Below are 16,252 nucleotides of genomic sequence, written 5' to 3'. Positions count from 1 at the left end.
GTGCATGCATCTCATATTTCATCTATTAAAGTCCTTTGCATTAATATAATTCTGGTTGATATAAAACACTCCGTTAAATTGAGCTCACCAAATACAGACTTGTATGTGTTTTTTCATGGTTACAATTGTTCATTTTCTAAGTTCTATAAACTTAGTAACTATCTCTAAAACCATCAATGAATGATTTTAAAGCTGAATCATTGATCTTAATAAATAGATTTGTTTTATACCAAGTTCCAATAGCTAACCCAGATAAAAACTGATCATCTGTTAAAATGTGAAGGTTACTTGCCATCTATGGCAAGTAGCTTTTCAAGACTTTATCAAGATTATAAATATTCTTTAGCAAGCTCAAAATAAATTCTGTTTTACTACCGATGTCTATTTTTGTATTTATAAAACTGTGATTACCTTTTCTAAAACTGTCCCATAAGAATAAATATATTCAATTAAAGTTTGAATCTATATGGAGTTAATAACTGTTGTAGTTGCCTTATCGCTATGCTTAGAAATGTATCAGTAGAATCACTAGTAACATATCAGTAAGCAATTTTCATCACAGAGTAATATAATAACCACAACCTGTAAAATTATATTTACTTTTACATGAATAAGCCCGTGTCTCAGCGCTTCAAACTTCACCTGTGCTTCACCTGCTATAAAATATGGTGGTACAATGTGAAAGATTATATTAAAAGTTTTAATAATTTTGTTTAAATTTTTGTCCAAATAGATTTTAAAATAGAAAAATTTGCAAAACCAGATAAATGTCATACAAAAAAACCATGACCAGCGCATATGGCAGTATTGTATGGGCACATTTTGTAATAATTTATAAACTCAAGTAACTTGGTTATATAAAGCAAACTGGAGCGTTTTGTACAAGAGGAAAGTTGACTGATGGAACACAATAGTCATGTCTGGGTACAATAAAATCTCCAAAAGGTTGTGTAGTAAAGTCATTTGCCCCGAGTGATTGTCGAAAGACTGGTCTAACAGATATTTCTTTGAATTCTTGAATTTTCCTAAGAAGTCGTTCTACAATTCTTGGTTGGGCATCAAACAGGTTTTTTGTTTCCCGTGGATCCTCTAAAAAGATAAAAATTGAGTTCATAAGCGCTATGTTGGGCATATATACAGTGTACAGTGTACAGTGTTCAGCTGTATATATAGTGTACAGTGTTCAGCTGTATATATAGTGTACAGTGTTCAGCTGTATATATAGTGTACAGTGTTCAGCTGTTACTCACTAGTACACTGGAAGGGTAATGTACCATGAGAGATCGTTATGGGTAATACCTAAACATACAATTATTTAAGGTTTCTATTGAACAGCTGAATGGTGCAGTTATTATAGTTTTGGTACGCCATTCAGAAAGTTGTGAGTTAAAATCCTGAAGGATCTTTTGCTTAACCAAAAAACGTAGCTTTAGACAGACGGACAAATACAGTTCTCATTACAGTAAACAGATTATGAATTGACTTGTTTCTTTAAGTTTGACCTATAGCCCTTTTTCATCATAGGTACTCAATATAGTAAAATGAACTTATGCAACAATTTTGCAGGTTCTATCAGCAAATATCGATATATTTTTTTATTTGCAATGTTTTTTTATGTTTGAGTTGGTATGACTGCCAAAATTTTTCAAGATTAAAACCAACCAAACTTGCTCCTGATTAAAATGCTTGAATCAATCAAAAGTGCAATCATGACATCTACAATAGCAAATAGCAAATAGCAAATAGCAAATAGACTGACAAAATAGAGACGCAAAATGCTTCAACTTGAACAAAACCAGCCGATATCAACTATCGCAACGATAACAACTAACAACGCCATTTTGCGAAAATTTCTTTTCTTAGCATTTTATATGCAAGCAAGTTTTACCAAACTACAGTATATCTAGAAGCCCTCTGGCAATCACATCATTTCAAACATCAAAAGAAATAGCAAATAATGAAATAATGCTAATAATTTCTGGTAGGATCCACAGACATTGTGTAAGTTCACTTTACTCAAAGAGAACATAGAACCCGATACAGCCGCCCACTTTACCAAAGGTATGTAACTGCAACAAGTGTACTGCCCAATTCATGTAGGATTAGTCACCCAGTATCAGTCGAAGACTGTCTTCACTCCCATCTTCCATGGCTCATCTAGCAGTTAAGCATAATTTATATCCATCATAAATAAGAGATTTGCTAATGTTTGGAAATAGAGATGTTCACGGGTAAATGGTGGCAGTAACAACTTTGCTTAATCTTTGCGGATTATCTTGCATGATAATTTATTTGCGTCTTAACTAAAACTTGTGTCTCTTTTGATATTACTTTTGATACTGCTGCAAGAAGAGGCTATAAGCCACATCGAGCTTTCATCGTGTTAACTAAATGAGTTACTATATATGACATGACACGTTAGAATAGTTTAGAGAGCTTTTGGAGCTTTCATATGTACCTCTGCTGAAAGATTTTTAAAAAGCACTGTTGAGCTCAAGTCTTTTACAAAGTTAAAAAACGGATTCACAGATCTATTCGAATAAAGCTATGCTATAGTGTATAGTGTAGCTGTGTTATAGTGTACCAGTAATAGTGGAAAAATACTAAAAACCTTATAGAATCTTTAACCAGTTTAAACTTAATCTGACTGCATAGTCTTTTGCCAGACGATTTATGAGTTACATCCCCAAAAAAACTTGAAACATAAATTGAATTTTTATTACAATAGCATGAATATGGTACAATATTTGCAAGAATATCCTCTTAATTAGTCTTTTAATTAAAGCAAAGATGTAAAAATATGCCTATATAGCATTATATGTATGTTTATTATGTAAAATAATAATAATAATAAGTGTGAGAAAGTCCTCAAATGTTGACTATGTTGTCTGCTTAGCTTCCAGCAAGCAGAAGCTGTGTTTTTAAAAACATTATTGCACAGAAAATTAGCTCTGTGATGTTGGCTAGACATGTCTGAATCTAGTGGCAGAAACACGTCAACAACTAAAGACGTGCACCTAGTTCTAGAAAATATTTTAAGGTTGAAAGCCATATTATATATTTACCAACACAGCTTTAAATTGATGCTTTAGTTTGTTTGAACAAATAATGACATGCCAATCAAATATTATTTAATTATTTTTAGGTTTTTTTTTAAGATTTGCATAGGCTAAAACCTTATATAGCTTTCCGAGATTCACCAAAATTTTCATAGACTGAATTAATCAAAAAATAAGCAGTTGTTCACATGGAAGAAGAAAAAATTGAAAAAGTTTATAACTTCAGATGAGGTTACGAGCTACCATCACTTTTACATAAGTTCAACATAATGAAAAAACAAGAATAAAACACCTTTAAGTAAAAATAGTACTTTTTTATTTTAAATAATTGTGATAATCTTTAAAACAATAATTTTATTTCAAGAAATAGCATCATTGCACGACTCCACACCTTATTGCAGAGCCAATAATACTTCAGCAAACAAATAGTTAGAATAATTGATGGTGGGAAAGAGGCAACTTAAATAATTGCCAATAAAATATTACGTAACCCAAATAGAGGGTCAGTTTTGACAACACGAGTGCTACTGGTGGTAGCAAGCCTACAGTTTGTTGACACTGACAACATTTAACTCTCAAGCAAACCATCTGAACCTTTAAGCCTCTGTGTAATCGTACAGTAACCCGTCACTGTCAGTGTATATAGTTAGTAGAATGAGTTTCAAGAAACAGCTCTGATTAATCTCTAATCTTGCAAAGAAGCTCAAGCTTTTGGTAACTGAAGGGTTATTCACACTTATTGCACATTCTTTCTAATGAGCTTCAACGATTTTTTAATATCTAAACTTACTTCAAAGGCAAAAACCTTTTTGCTAAGATTATTCTTTAAACTTTGCATCTTTAGTTAGAACTATTCTAAATAATAGGATTTAAGTAAATCCGAGATAACTATTTTAAAGATAATTTTTTAATGCTTGCTACTAGCAATAAAATGTTTATATCGTTATACTTCAGAAAGTATTTTTACTTGGGCTAAGCAATTTGTATAACATGATTATTATAAACAAAAATGGGAATGATAAGAGATTTTACCCGAACAAAAATTGTTTTCTAGTTTTAGTTTTCCATTAGTTTTTTTAGTTGTAGTTTTTTAAAAGCTTCAATAAAGGAAAGGCAAAAAATATTCACAAATGGTTCAAGAAACAATATGCCATCTTCTAAATATGCTAAGACAAATATTTAAACAAAATACAACCCTTTTATCAACAGAAGAAACAAGTAGCTATTTCATACCGATGACATTGAAGAGGCATCTGACTACTCTCTGTCCATTAACAATTCTGTGGCAGTCATCACCAGTGATGGCTGGTAGCTCAGGAGACTCCTCTGGTATAGTCCACTCTGTGGCAACAGTAGCAGGGTCTCGCAGGTAGTACTGGTCACCATAGATCAGTTTGTAGTCTCTCCACCTGTGCCAAGTAATTGATCATATAGATAATTCTCTCTGCTATGTTATGAATAACTATAGCCAAGCGGATATAAGGTAGAGCTATTGGCAAACTGTTATTTTAAATATATACAAATGATTATGGTGGGAAAGAAAACTTTATAGTTCTATACTAACAAACTCCTGAAGGTTGAAACAAGCTTAACAAAAAGAAAACATGGAAAGGAACTATTGCCATATTTTATGCATAATGATTTTAATATGTATTTATCAAAATTAATTTTTCTTTATTTTTATTACTTTTATACTTGTTAAAAATTTAGCTAACAAAGACAGATTTGATACTAATCAGTTATATTTGTATTAAAAAGATCATAAAATTGAAAAAAAGACATACTGCAACACCTTGTCAATTTGTAACGTTAACTTTTTTAAATAAATGCAGAGTTATCACTTGTGATTTTTACTAGTAAGAGCTAAAAAGTCACAATCATGCATGTGAGAACTCAGAGCTACAAGCATTTGCTATTGCATAAGGTGTCAGCAGATACTGGCTACCATTGTTGGCTAAGTTTTGGATCAACCGAACAACAGTAGCGAACGAGAAAACTACATTCTGTTCCTAAGCATATTTTTTCATTTTTCTTTACTTTAAAGTAAAAAATGTCTGGCTGGTTTTCAGAGAGAATCTGTAATGAGAGTTATTTAGTTTTAGTATGTTTCTGCTGTTTTTCTTGGTTAACGTACCTATAGGCAGCATCCTCTGTGGCGCAGTCTGATGGATTGACAATATCGCCTGTGGCATCAGATAGAGCAACCAAAAATTGATCTCTGATGTTATATCTTCTTTTCTCTGGACAGTTGTAATTAGAGCCCAGGTTGGCCAGCTGGGACACTCCATCAATATCTGGCAAAATGGTAGACTGCCTTTAATAAGCGTTTAACTTATTAATCTGCAATTATTGTTGACTTTGGCATATTTATGTTGTGGCATTGTTTTGGGGGTAGAATCAAACATATATAACTATCGCCTATGAATAATACAAATAAAACAATTTTGCATAGCTTTAGTATTCTATACCTATGTACATTGGGAATATAAAATTTTGTTTATTAAATTTAAATATGTGGAAATTCTAGCTGAGAGGTTCTAAAATAATTAAATCATTAAATCATGAATCATCGCAAAACCTACTTCATAATCTTCCTACAAATTGTTTCACTGCTCACGTTTGCTTGAATTTCACAATTCTAATAAATTGGTACTGTCTACAGCCAGCTTGTGAGCTTTTTAAAAGTATTGTTGAAATCTATACCTACATGTACAACGGGCTCATTCTCATTCAAAGTTGTAAATATCATGTGCGTCATTTGAAAACTTAAATCTTTTATTCACTAAAACCAATTTAGTGTATCTACAAACAAAACATAAAAATTATTTTTTCTAAATTTGCTTCTATGGGTTTTTAAGCTATTTGTATTGAATATAATTTATTTTGTTGAATGCTTTGCGGTGTGTCCTACTGAAACAAGAAAATAGCTACACAGTGTGCATATATATTTACTGGCCAACATAAAGCTGAGCTTCTGAAACAAACCTGGTATTTTGAAGTTGCTCCTTTTTTTTCCTGGTCTAGCCATTTGTACAAACGTGGGAAGCCAGTCAACAGTATGAATTAAAAAGTTTCTTGTGGTGCCTCTAGTACTTGGGCTCAGTCTTGGATCGTAGTATATAGTCGGAGTGCGTACACCTCCTTCGGTAAACGTAGTTTTACCTCCTCTTAAGGGGTAGTTGTTGGCAAAGTCTTCGTTGTTACCAAATGTAATTGACTGAGATGCACCTCCATTCTAAAAGAAATTATGCTAATAACATTCACATAATTGGGATTTATTGTGAACTAAAATAAAAATCTACTATAATAAAATCATAAAGCTCTTTACAAAAGTTTTTGTTTCTGCTAATTGTAGAAAAAACTACGTTGATGTGTTTCCCGACAGTCATCTTGAACGCCTCTGTCACCGCTCATTCTGACACTTCCTACCAGCACTCATTCTGACACTTTCTACCAGCACTCATTCTGACACTTCCTACCAGCACTCATTCTGACACTTCCTATCAGTACTCATTCTGACACTGCCTATCAGCACTCATTCTGACACTTCCTACCAGCACTCATTCTGACATTTTCTATCAGTACTCATTCTGACACTTCCTACCAGCACTCATTTTGACACTTCCTACCAGCACTAATTCTGACACTCTCTGATGAAACTCATTGGACACTCCATGCCAGCACTTGTTTCTAACAAGGCCTGATGGCACTCATTTTGACAATCTTCGATGGCACTCATCATTCTGACACTGTTGATTTTAAAACTCCTTATCAGCATTTATACCTACACTCCCTCTGCTTGTTCTGTTTTCATAAACCTGATATTTACTCACACTTTTATTGGCAATAATACCAACATTTATTTGGACACTTATCAAAATACATTAGCAAAGAAACCTTTTATTTTTTAATTTCACTAATTGAATGATGCTGCCTAGCTAAACGAGTAACATTAGTGTCATTATATATTCTGGAAATTTTCCTTGCACACTAGTTTACCTAGAATTCAATTTAGTCCTATTACTATGGGAACTCATATGACCAACTTGTCATTTGTCATCCAAAACCCTACAGCAAATAGCAGATGTTAGCTTATGGAATCATCCACAATTCATAGTGTATAAACTGCGCTAAATTAGATTACTATTATGTTCAAAATTCCCGATTTGAACAGAATTCTAACTTACATCTGAAGAGAAGACAACCACAGTGTTGCTAGCCATTCCTGCATCTTGCAATGCTTGCATAGTTCCACCAACTAGATCATCTAATGCCGACACCAATCCTAGTAAACAAAAATATTCCTATGATGATAATTTGTCAATTTCTAAAAGATGATGCTTTGTTAAACTTTACAATCATCTTTTTAGGATAATCAATTTCTCCGTATTAAGAACATCAATGACAATGCATGCCATAAATTATATAATGTATTAAGAGCTTGTGAAATCTTAGCCATTGCATCATTGGCTACTTAGTTATATATTGTAACATACCTAAATGAAGCTTTATTTCTATTCAATAATAAAAATAAATTTCTATAGCTTTGTTACCTTTAACATGTTTAACAAATTATCTGGTAAATTTGAATTTTAAACACTAAATAAAACCTTGTTGTTTGTATATCAAAACCAATAAAAAAGTAATTTTTTCTTTACATTCTGAGTGTTCGCACAATCTAATTTTAGTGGATTTTTAGTGATCTTTAGTGCTTGAGTGATTTTTATTTATTGTGTTTTTACATGAAGTGCATGTAAAGCAAAGCCTTCAGCATTATAGCAAATTCCCAAAGGGAAAATGTGGAGGCAATTATGTGGGTGGCTTCTCATGCTCTCCTTAGTTTCTAAATACAAACCTAAGTAGAGTCTTCTGCTGTTTGTTAATTCATCATTTGGATTCAGGAATGAGTGCACATTGTACTGCTCAGGTGTAGTCTGCAAAAGTTTACACAAATACATAAATGTAAATAAGAATATCTGCTAAATTTAGTACTTTAAGGGCTATTGATTGCTGACTTAAAACATAGTCAAATACAATAGCAAGTTTGGTAAAACTATGTGTCAAACACCTAAAGGGTTTGGACCGCACTATTTTATGCCTTCAAAACTTGATTTTAAACAAGTTTTTATTTTGTATTAAAAAACCTGGTTAGTGGATTAAACTTGTTTCAAAAACCCCTACAGTCGAAAGATGGACTTGACTGAGCGATAAGTACTACTATAAGATAACTGCTTCCAAATAGTCGCAACTCAAACAGAGTAGTTTTTCTTTTTTTTAAAAGTAATTCAGTTCATAGAAACTAAAAATTTGTTCTGGCTTGTGGCGTAATACAGCAGTTTGACAGAAATTTTGTTACAAAAAGAACTATTTTTTTTAAAGTGGCGTTAAAAACTTTAAATAACTTGTTATGTAGCTGAATAACTTCATGCTTGACAAAAACTATCAAAGTGATATTTAGTTTTAAATAACAAAAAGTGTCTCATTTGGTTACAAATGATTCAAAAATGCATTTAATTAAAATAAAACAAAGACTTGTCAGTTTCAGCCTAACACATCAAACAGTCAATTATCTGTTAACAAAACTGCTGCTTAAGAATTAATATTGCTTTGAAAACACCTACTATATATATTACTACTATTATATATGTAAATAAGAAAACACAAAGCATGGTCTAGGTCATTGAAAACCTACTCCTATGGTATAGTCACTGTACGGAATGTAAGTACAGCTATTATTTACTGTACAGTATCTCACCTGCAGAGGGTCATGCGGTGCGGTAGTCGTGATCCACATGAAGAGGGGGTTGGGATTGTTTGCATGGTCAAGAATGACTTCTCTTATGTCACGAGTATCTTGAATCTAAACAAGATTTATTAAAATTGTTCATATAAAAACTGTCAAAAATCTGTGTTCGAAGGTTTTCAGCAATAGAAGTTTTTTGCACAACATATTTTACAGTTTCTTGTGAGCTCGAATAATTTGAGAGCATTTTTAATTTATTAGTAGTTTAAGACAAACAAAAATACCTGACAGTTATGAAATAAAATAGGCAAAATCAAAGAATAAATTAGCAAAATAGTTTGATGTAAATTGACATGAGGCAGTTTATTTCTAAACAATAAGCATTTCAATATCTTTTGTTTGCTGTTTGAGCATATCATTAACTTGATGCAAAAAAAGCATATATTGTAAAACTTCAAAAGTTTATTGATGGATTTCATGGCTTCACTAAAAACAGAAATTTCCTAACTATATGTCCACACATATTTTACTACTTACACCAAATCGATAAAGTGATAAAAGTTAGCGTAACTAAAAATTGGTAAAAGAAATTACGATTGCAAATAATCTTTTGGCTAAACGATTGCAAAAACAAAAATCTTTTTGCAAATCAGATAGGTATACTGAAGGAAATCTAATGCCAATTTTCCAAAACCTGTTCATTATAAAGAAAAAATTTTTTTAAACAATTTGTAACATTCTAAATTTTTACCGATTATTTTTATGCATCAACGACATCTGTAACAATTATTTTGCTAGCCTAAAAGTGACTCAAGGCTTTAACTTGAAGTTCTTAACTTCAGGTTAAATACAGAAATAACATACAGTGAGGTGTGTTCCAATATTCTCTGTGCTTGGTGCTCCATTCACCTGTCTTTGCAGAACACCAGCTTCAGCTGAAACAGATGGAGTCATATAGTGAAAAATAATAAACAGGTAGTATAAAAAATAGTAATTGGTATTTTTGCCGCATTTTTTGTAATGAGTTAATAAGTTTACTTGCTGAATTTGCATGCAAAATGTTGCAAACTCGTTCATCAAGTTATAAGCAGCCCTTTAAATATTGGGATTAGTTGCACATTGAAAAACTCTGTCACAGGTAAGATTTGCATAGACCTCTAAATCTGCTTTGGAAATTGCAAAAGATTTTTAGCACATTGCATTTATTTCATTGGATTCTGCTTTTAGACAAAATCCAAATCTTTTAGTATTTCAGCTTAAAATTCACTTTGATGAACGGTTTACGAGTCATACTCAAAGCTATATGGCAACCATTTACAGGTAAATATCGCAGCCATTTACAGGTAAGCATGGCTACATCAAACTACATATAATTTACTAATGAAAAACGTTGTTTTAATAGTTTACTAAAACCCCGACTGCTATAATTATATAAGATTACATACTAGTCTAATTTTGCGATTTCAGAAAAAATTCCTTTGGCAGGGATGTACCTGATATGTATAATAATTGCTACCAAATATGTGGAAGAGTTCATACTTACTCCAGTTAAAATAATTTACTGCTCCTGTTCTGACACCACGGAATACGTCTACACCACGAGCTTCTGGCAAGCATTCTGGTGTGCAGTAACCCAAATGCCATCTGTAAATTCCACCGAGTGTATATGAATATGAGTTTGTAAAACAATATTAGCTCTGAGTTGACAATTTATTAGCTACACTATTTAAAGACAGTGTTTATTCTTTAAATTCTTACACTAGTTTTAATACGCTGAAAATGTTTTTAACTTAATCTCATTTTACTCTTAAGACAGCCAGTTCAAAAAAGTTGAGATAGTTGCCAAGCCAGCATATCAAAATAAAGTTGGTGAAGAAGGAGATACGTTGGCAATGGGTGTAATTTTTAAAGAAAAACTGTTAATTTTTTTAGCAAAGTTGTGGAAAACAGGTGCACTGATCAATGACAGATACGAGTTATCATTATTAATGCTCTAAAGCTAAAGCCCTATGTATTAGTACTGTACTTGACTACACTATGTTTACATATTAAGGTGATCTGATATCTAGCAATATTTTTGCTTGTAGAATTGTTTTGAGTAACTTGTTTAAAAATTTGGTGTCATATATTATATCATAAATGTTAAAATAGTAAAAATAGATGTTTTCAATGAACTTTAATAAAAAATTAAAGTCTATCACATGGTATTTTCTATTACTACTAGTACGCTGAGCTAGTGTGGTGGCAATCCCAACTCATCATTTGTAATAACTATAGGTACAACTATTCTTAGATGTGAAAAGGCTGATTAAATAGTGTAGTGGTAGCAAACTTAACTTTGAATTCAAATATTAGTGTTTTTTCCTGTTACATAAAATTTTTCTTCTAAAGCTTATAGTGTGGCTTCAGACTGACAGACAGACAAACAGACAGACGTATGAATGAACAAACAGACAGATGGACGGGCACGATTCTTGGTATGGTAAAGATTGGCTAAAAAATCAAACTAGCAAAAAGCTTTTGAAGTCAGCAAAGCTTATAGACAACCAAATGTTAGCATGTTACATGTTAGCATAAAACATGCTACCACATGTTTGATTTTCAAAGTTTTTAAATATTGCACAAGAAATAAAAGTATCTTGGGTTTTGCTGTGCAAAATGTTTTTCTATACATGACTGCATGCACTTTTATCTAACCACTTATTCACCGCAATGTTATAAAAATGGCAGACCAGGAAAACACTTTTCAGGTGAGAAAAATGAAAAAATAAATAGCTCTCAATGCTAAAAGTCTCTGAAAGCCTCATGTTACATTTTCCCTAGCAACGCTTAGTGTCCGGCAAAAAATACCTAACAGCTATCAAAGATCAGTTTCTAATAAACAAAATTTTCTTTTACTTTTTTTTAGATTTACCATCTTGTAAAGCTACATTAAGTTATGACATATAAACTACATTCTTTCTTAAAATTTTTATCCTTCATTTTGTTGCTAGCAAGCATTTTATAGAATATTCCTACCAAATTTTGCCATTGAAACAATATTTTGCTGAGCAATTTATTCTAGTAAATCGATTTATGTGGAACCAAAATAAAGTAAATACAATATGTGTACTTGTATGACTTCTCTACTTGGTTTAAAACATAATATTTTAACTTACTGTAAATTGTACTTAAAAGTTGATACTTACTTGCCGATTTGCTTTGTAACGTATCCTTCATCTTTCATGTAGTTATATATTGTGCGGAATTCTACTGGAAGACATGTCTGTGATTCTTGAAGAATTACCAAAAGCTGTAAAATATTCATTGATATGTTACCAGGCTTTGAAGTCATGTGTACACTAGCCACAAATAAGCGCATCAGTCAATCCGGGCCAATCACTGGTATTTGTGAGAGTTTTGATATAACACTCACAAATACATTAGTCATTCTATTGGTTATTACCGGGCAATGGTTTTTACTGCTTAAAAAATAGAACTGTGCATGGTCTGCTCTGATTGGCTGTTTCAATCACACAGTAACTTGCAAATAAAGCATGTCCAATCTGTAGTATGGGCAATCTTTCAAAATGTTTCCAGCTGGTTTAAGAATAAAAGTTTTTCAAAATTTATCAGTTCATGAAAGTTTTGGCAGAATCTATCCAATAGTAGGCTGACATATACAGGTGCAGCAAGAGAGTAAGGTTAGGAGTGAACACAACTCATCACTTACTAGTACAGTGAGGTGGCAGTAAGACTGAAATAATATGGCTACAGAGTTTTAAAAGCAAGTTTAGCAGAGGCCAGTGTTTAGCTAATATCTTACTTCAAAATCAACTGCTAAAGATTTTGTTATGAAAAATAATTTTGTAATTAAGAAGAATTCAATAAATTGTTCTTTTCACTAACTAATTTTCTGTCTAACTGTCACTAGCCACAGTTAAGGAAGTGCAGGTAGAGTGCTTGATTCTCTTATAAATGACTGGATTGCATTTATTATGCTAGCCAGATGTTAGGCTACCAAACTGACATATGACGTGACTAAATATATAAATATTTAAATCAACATTTAGGAAACTCCTTTTATTATGCTATTGTCAAAAGAGTAAAACATTTAGTCTTTGGTAAACAGCGTCTACAGTTTCCCCGATCAATGCGAAAGAGAAATTTGATTTAGGATTGAAGTTGATTTGTTACTGAATAAAAGTCATTAGACAGTCGTTTAAAAGTTTGTGACTGTTTGAAAATTACATTACCTGAAGTCCGTTGTTTGATGGATAGTATCCTGTCATAAACGCTGACCTTGTCCTAAAACGTTCAAATAAGTTATATCAACATCTAAGCTTGTTTAAAAACTTTTATTTGACTACATTACTTTTAGCTCAATGCTATTTTAAAAGAAGCCATGGTTCACTGTTATTCAGCAACTAACTTTCATTTGAACAATAATTATCAGATATATCCCAGATTCTTTAATTTTGTAGGAATGGCTATAAGCATTAACTCAGCTAGCAAATAATTAAACTTACGCGCTGCAAACTGGGGTGACATACGACTGAGTGAGCTCGATTCCTTTGGCCTTCAACGCGTTTATGTTTGGTGTTATGACTTTGGGATTATGAAATCCAACATCATTCCATCCTAACAAACAAAAGCACATAGCCTATTTATTAATTTTGTCTATCGCTTGATTGTTTTAGCTTTAAGTTTTGCATTATTTTGTTTATTTGGTGTTTATCGAGTTTATATGCTGTTATCAACAAGTTTGTTATTCTATAACTAGTTTTAAAGGACAGCAGCTCATAAAGTTTGTATGTTACACTGAATGATACCATGATTACACTGTACAGTTTTATAGACTAGCCCACTCACAACTCAAGCTTAAGTTAACATTTGTACGAAAAAAGTTTAGTGCTCGAGCGTGTTATAACCTTTTTCCATTTAGTTTTGTGTTAGGCAATTTACACTCAGCAAGCACCCATAACAACTTATTGTATTTGACACCCGAGTTGCCACCCTGTACAAAAATGTATTAAGCTGCTTCCTGAAGGCAGCTTATCCCTAAATATCTTACCATAAAGCAAGATTAGCTCTTATCAGATTAGACTAAAAGTTAAATCATGTTTTGCCAAATGCTTCTTCAGATTAGCGCGTGCATTAGATGAATCAAGAAAAATTGTATTCCAGGTGATTTACGCTGTGATGGCTGGCACCCCAGTTACTCTTAGCTAGTTAACTAGAATCAATTTTTAAAATAGAAACAAATTATCAATATGCTTTATGCGATTTTTAATTTTACTCTCATTTGACTGGCACTATCTCAGTTAGACTGAAGTAATAATGCTAAAGAACAATAACATTGAGAATTCATATTAATTTTACCATTTCCAATTCAGAGATTTTGAGTACATGTTTTGAGTAGATTTATTCTTAATGCCATAATTTCTCTATAACAATTAAATTGTGATGCATTACAAATAATGATCAATTTCTCTTAATTCATGTAGCCAAGTTAATCACACAAAAATCTGAAAAAAGTTGAACACTTTTTTTATTGACTGAAGTGGTAGAGTATGCTAATTTTGGAAAATATACGCTTAGAAGGTTTAAGCGATTGTTTCATTTAATTGTGTTTTTTCATAATAGATTTGTTTGAAAGTATATTTTAAGTTGTTGCAAATTAAGTCTTGAACAATTGTTGAATACTCAGTGCTACATGTCGCTGCAGTCATACTACGTTTGTTCATAAATTTTACTGATGTCAAAGAAACTAAATCTAGCTAACAGAAGATGTCTGTATCTAAAACACTTGAGCATATTATAATGACAGTTACATGTAGATATCTCATACTAATATACAATTAATGTAGTTAGCAAACTTTTGAGTTTTTAATATCAACTGCTCAAAAAACAAAGAAACCCAACAAAAACACAAAGCCTCCTATAATTTGAATGCAAGTACAGTCAAATTTACTCTAAAGATTTCACTTTATTTTTCTGTAAAAGCAAAATAGGGTAAACTTAGACAACAGTCTTTGGTATTGTTTCAGTGGCAGAACTTTAAGGACATAATTAATTCTGCACACTTAAACAGATTTTTTAAAGATTTACTTACTCTTAATGATTCATATTGCAAAAATAATTGGAGCCCTGTGTTGTTACATGAAAGTTTTAAAAATTCAAAAAATTATAGTCTCATGTTCTACTCTATGTTTCTGTTTTGATGGGTTTGATTCATCTAAAATGTTAACTCAGCTTTAATAAACTGTTTGCCATTTTAATGGCTTTACTATCTGATTCTTACTTTCTGTATAAATCTCTTACCCAAATCATCAGCCATGATGTATATAATATTTGGCTTCCGATTGAGCCGGTCTCTTTGTCGATCTACTGGAGTGCTGATTGACTTGCGGCTGCACCTTCTGCTTTTGCCTCGCTTGGCTCCAGCCCCTGCACATAAAACAAGCAACAGAAACACTGTTAATGCTTTCATTTTGAGTTCCTTTCAAAAACTGAAGGTCCAGCACGTTCACTCAGCGCAATATAAACCACAGCTCTGTAATTAGTTCACACTTGGTTGCACACTCAGCTGGTTAACTCCTCAGTTCTTGTCTGTGCCATCCTACCTTCTTTGAACCCTGCCTGATAGATCAATTAATCACTGGATTCCCAATCACAGGTTAATCTTATAAAATTGATTAGTTATTGAGTAAAATTACCTTCCAGCTAGCAATGGAAAAGAACGATTTCAGTTTATATCTCTTGACTGAACTGATTTGAAAACTTGGACAGAACAGAAAGGCAATTTTGGGTAATAGACTACATACCGACTCAATTACAAATAATGATCAATTTTACTTAATTCCTATAGCCAAGTTACTCACAAAAGAATAAGAAAAGAATTTGGATTTTTTTCATTGAGCAAAGCTACTTCTGAATAATGGGAGCTTTTTAGCACTTTTTCAACATTTTGTCATGTGAAATAGGTCTTTAATCTAAAGTTGTAAAAGGGTTTTGCTCAAAAGGCATGATGTATTTTAAGATGACTAAAATAGAAAATATGACACAATGTTAAGATCATTATTAATAATGCAACTTTTTTCCTGTTTTAAATATTACATCACTTTTTCTTTTTACGTAAGAAAACCGTTTGTCAGATTGTGTGCTGGCATGCGTCTGTCACGAGTAGCATGCTCGAGATATTTCTTAGTCACAACTACCGCGCCTTACCAGGTAATTAGGCAGATCACCAAAATCTTAACAGCTATTGAAAGTGGTTAACACTCATATATATCATGTGCCAGCTCGAAATTGATTAAAACTCATATATACCATGTGCCAGCAAAGACTAGTGACTACATATTTAAACTGGCATATTCTACAAATCCCCAGCTAATGTTCATGTCAGTTTGTTGGCTTGATTATAAAGTTATGTATAACGATGCTTGATGCCAACTATCCAAGCATGATT

The 16,252-nt window shown here is 32.2% G+C and overlaps 1 protein-coding gene across 1 annotated transcript; it reads right to left on the bottom strand.

The window, feature by feature from the left end:
- Positions 1-512: 512 nt before the first annotated feature.
- LOC137406360 (arylsulfatase B-like) lies at positions 513-15,272 on the bottom strand. Its single transcript, XM_068092928.1, has 13 exons — positions 15,106-15,272; positions 13,311-13,422; positions 13,038-13,089; positions 11,991-12,094; positions 10,346-10,446; positions 9,667-9,737; positions 8,815-8,919; positions 7,915-7,993; positions 7,247-7,344; positions 6,045-6,294; positions 5,194-5,353; positions 4,293-4,468; positions 513-1,089 (listed from the first exon to the last, which is right to left on the bottom strand). Exons 1-13 carry the CDS (start codon positions 15,119-15,121, stop codon positions 854-856), a joined length of 1,560 nt encoding a protein of 519 aa, XP_067949029.1. The 5' UTR covers positions 15,122-15,272; the 3' UTR covers positions 513-853.
- Positions 15,273-16,252: the final 980 nt, after the last annotated feature.

This window comes from Watersipora subatra, chromosome 10, assembly GCF_963576615.1.
Source record: "Watersipora subatra chromosome 10, tzWatSuba1.1, whole genome shotgun sequence".
NCBI classification, from domain to species: Eukaryota; Metazoa; Bryozoa; class Gymnolaemata; order Cheilostomatida; family Watersiporidae; genus Watersipora; species Watersipora subatra.
This window is presented reverse-complemented; position numbering and strand designations above follow the sequence as displayed.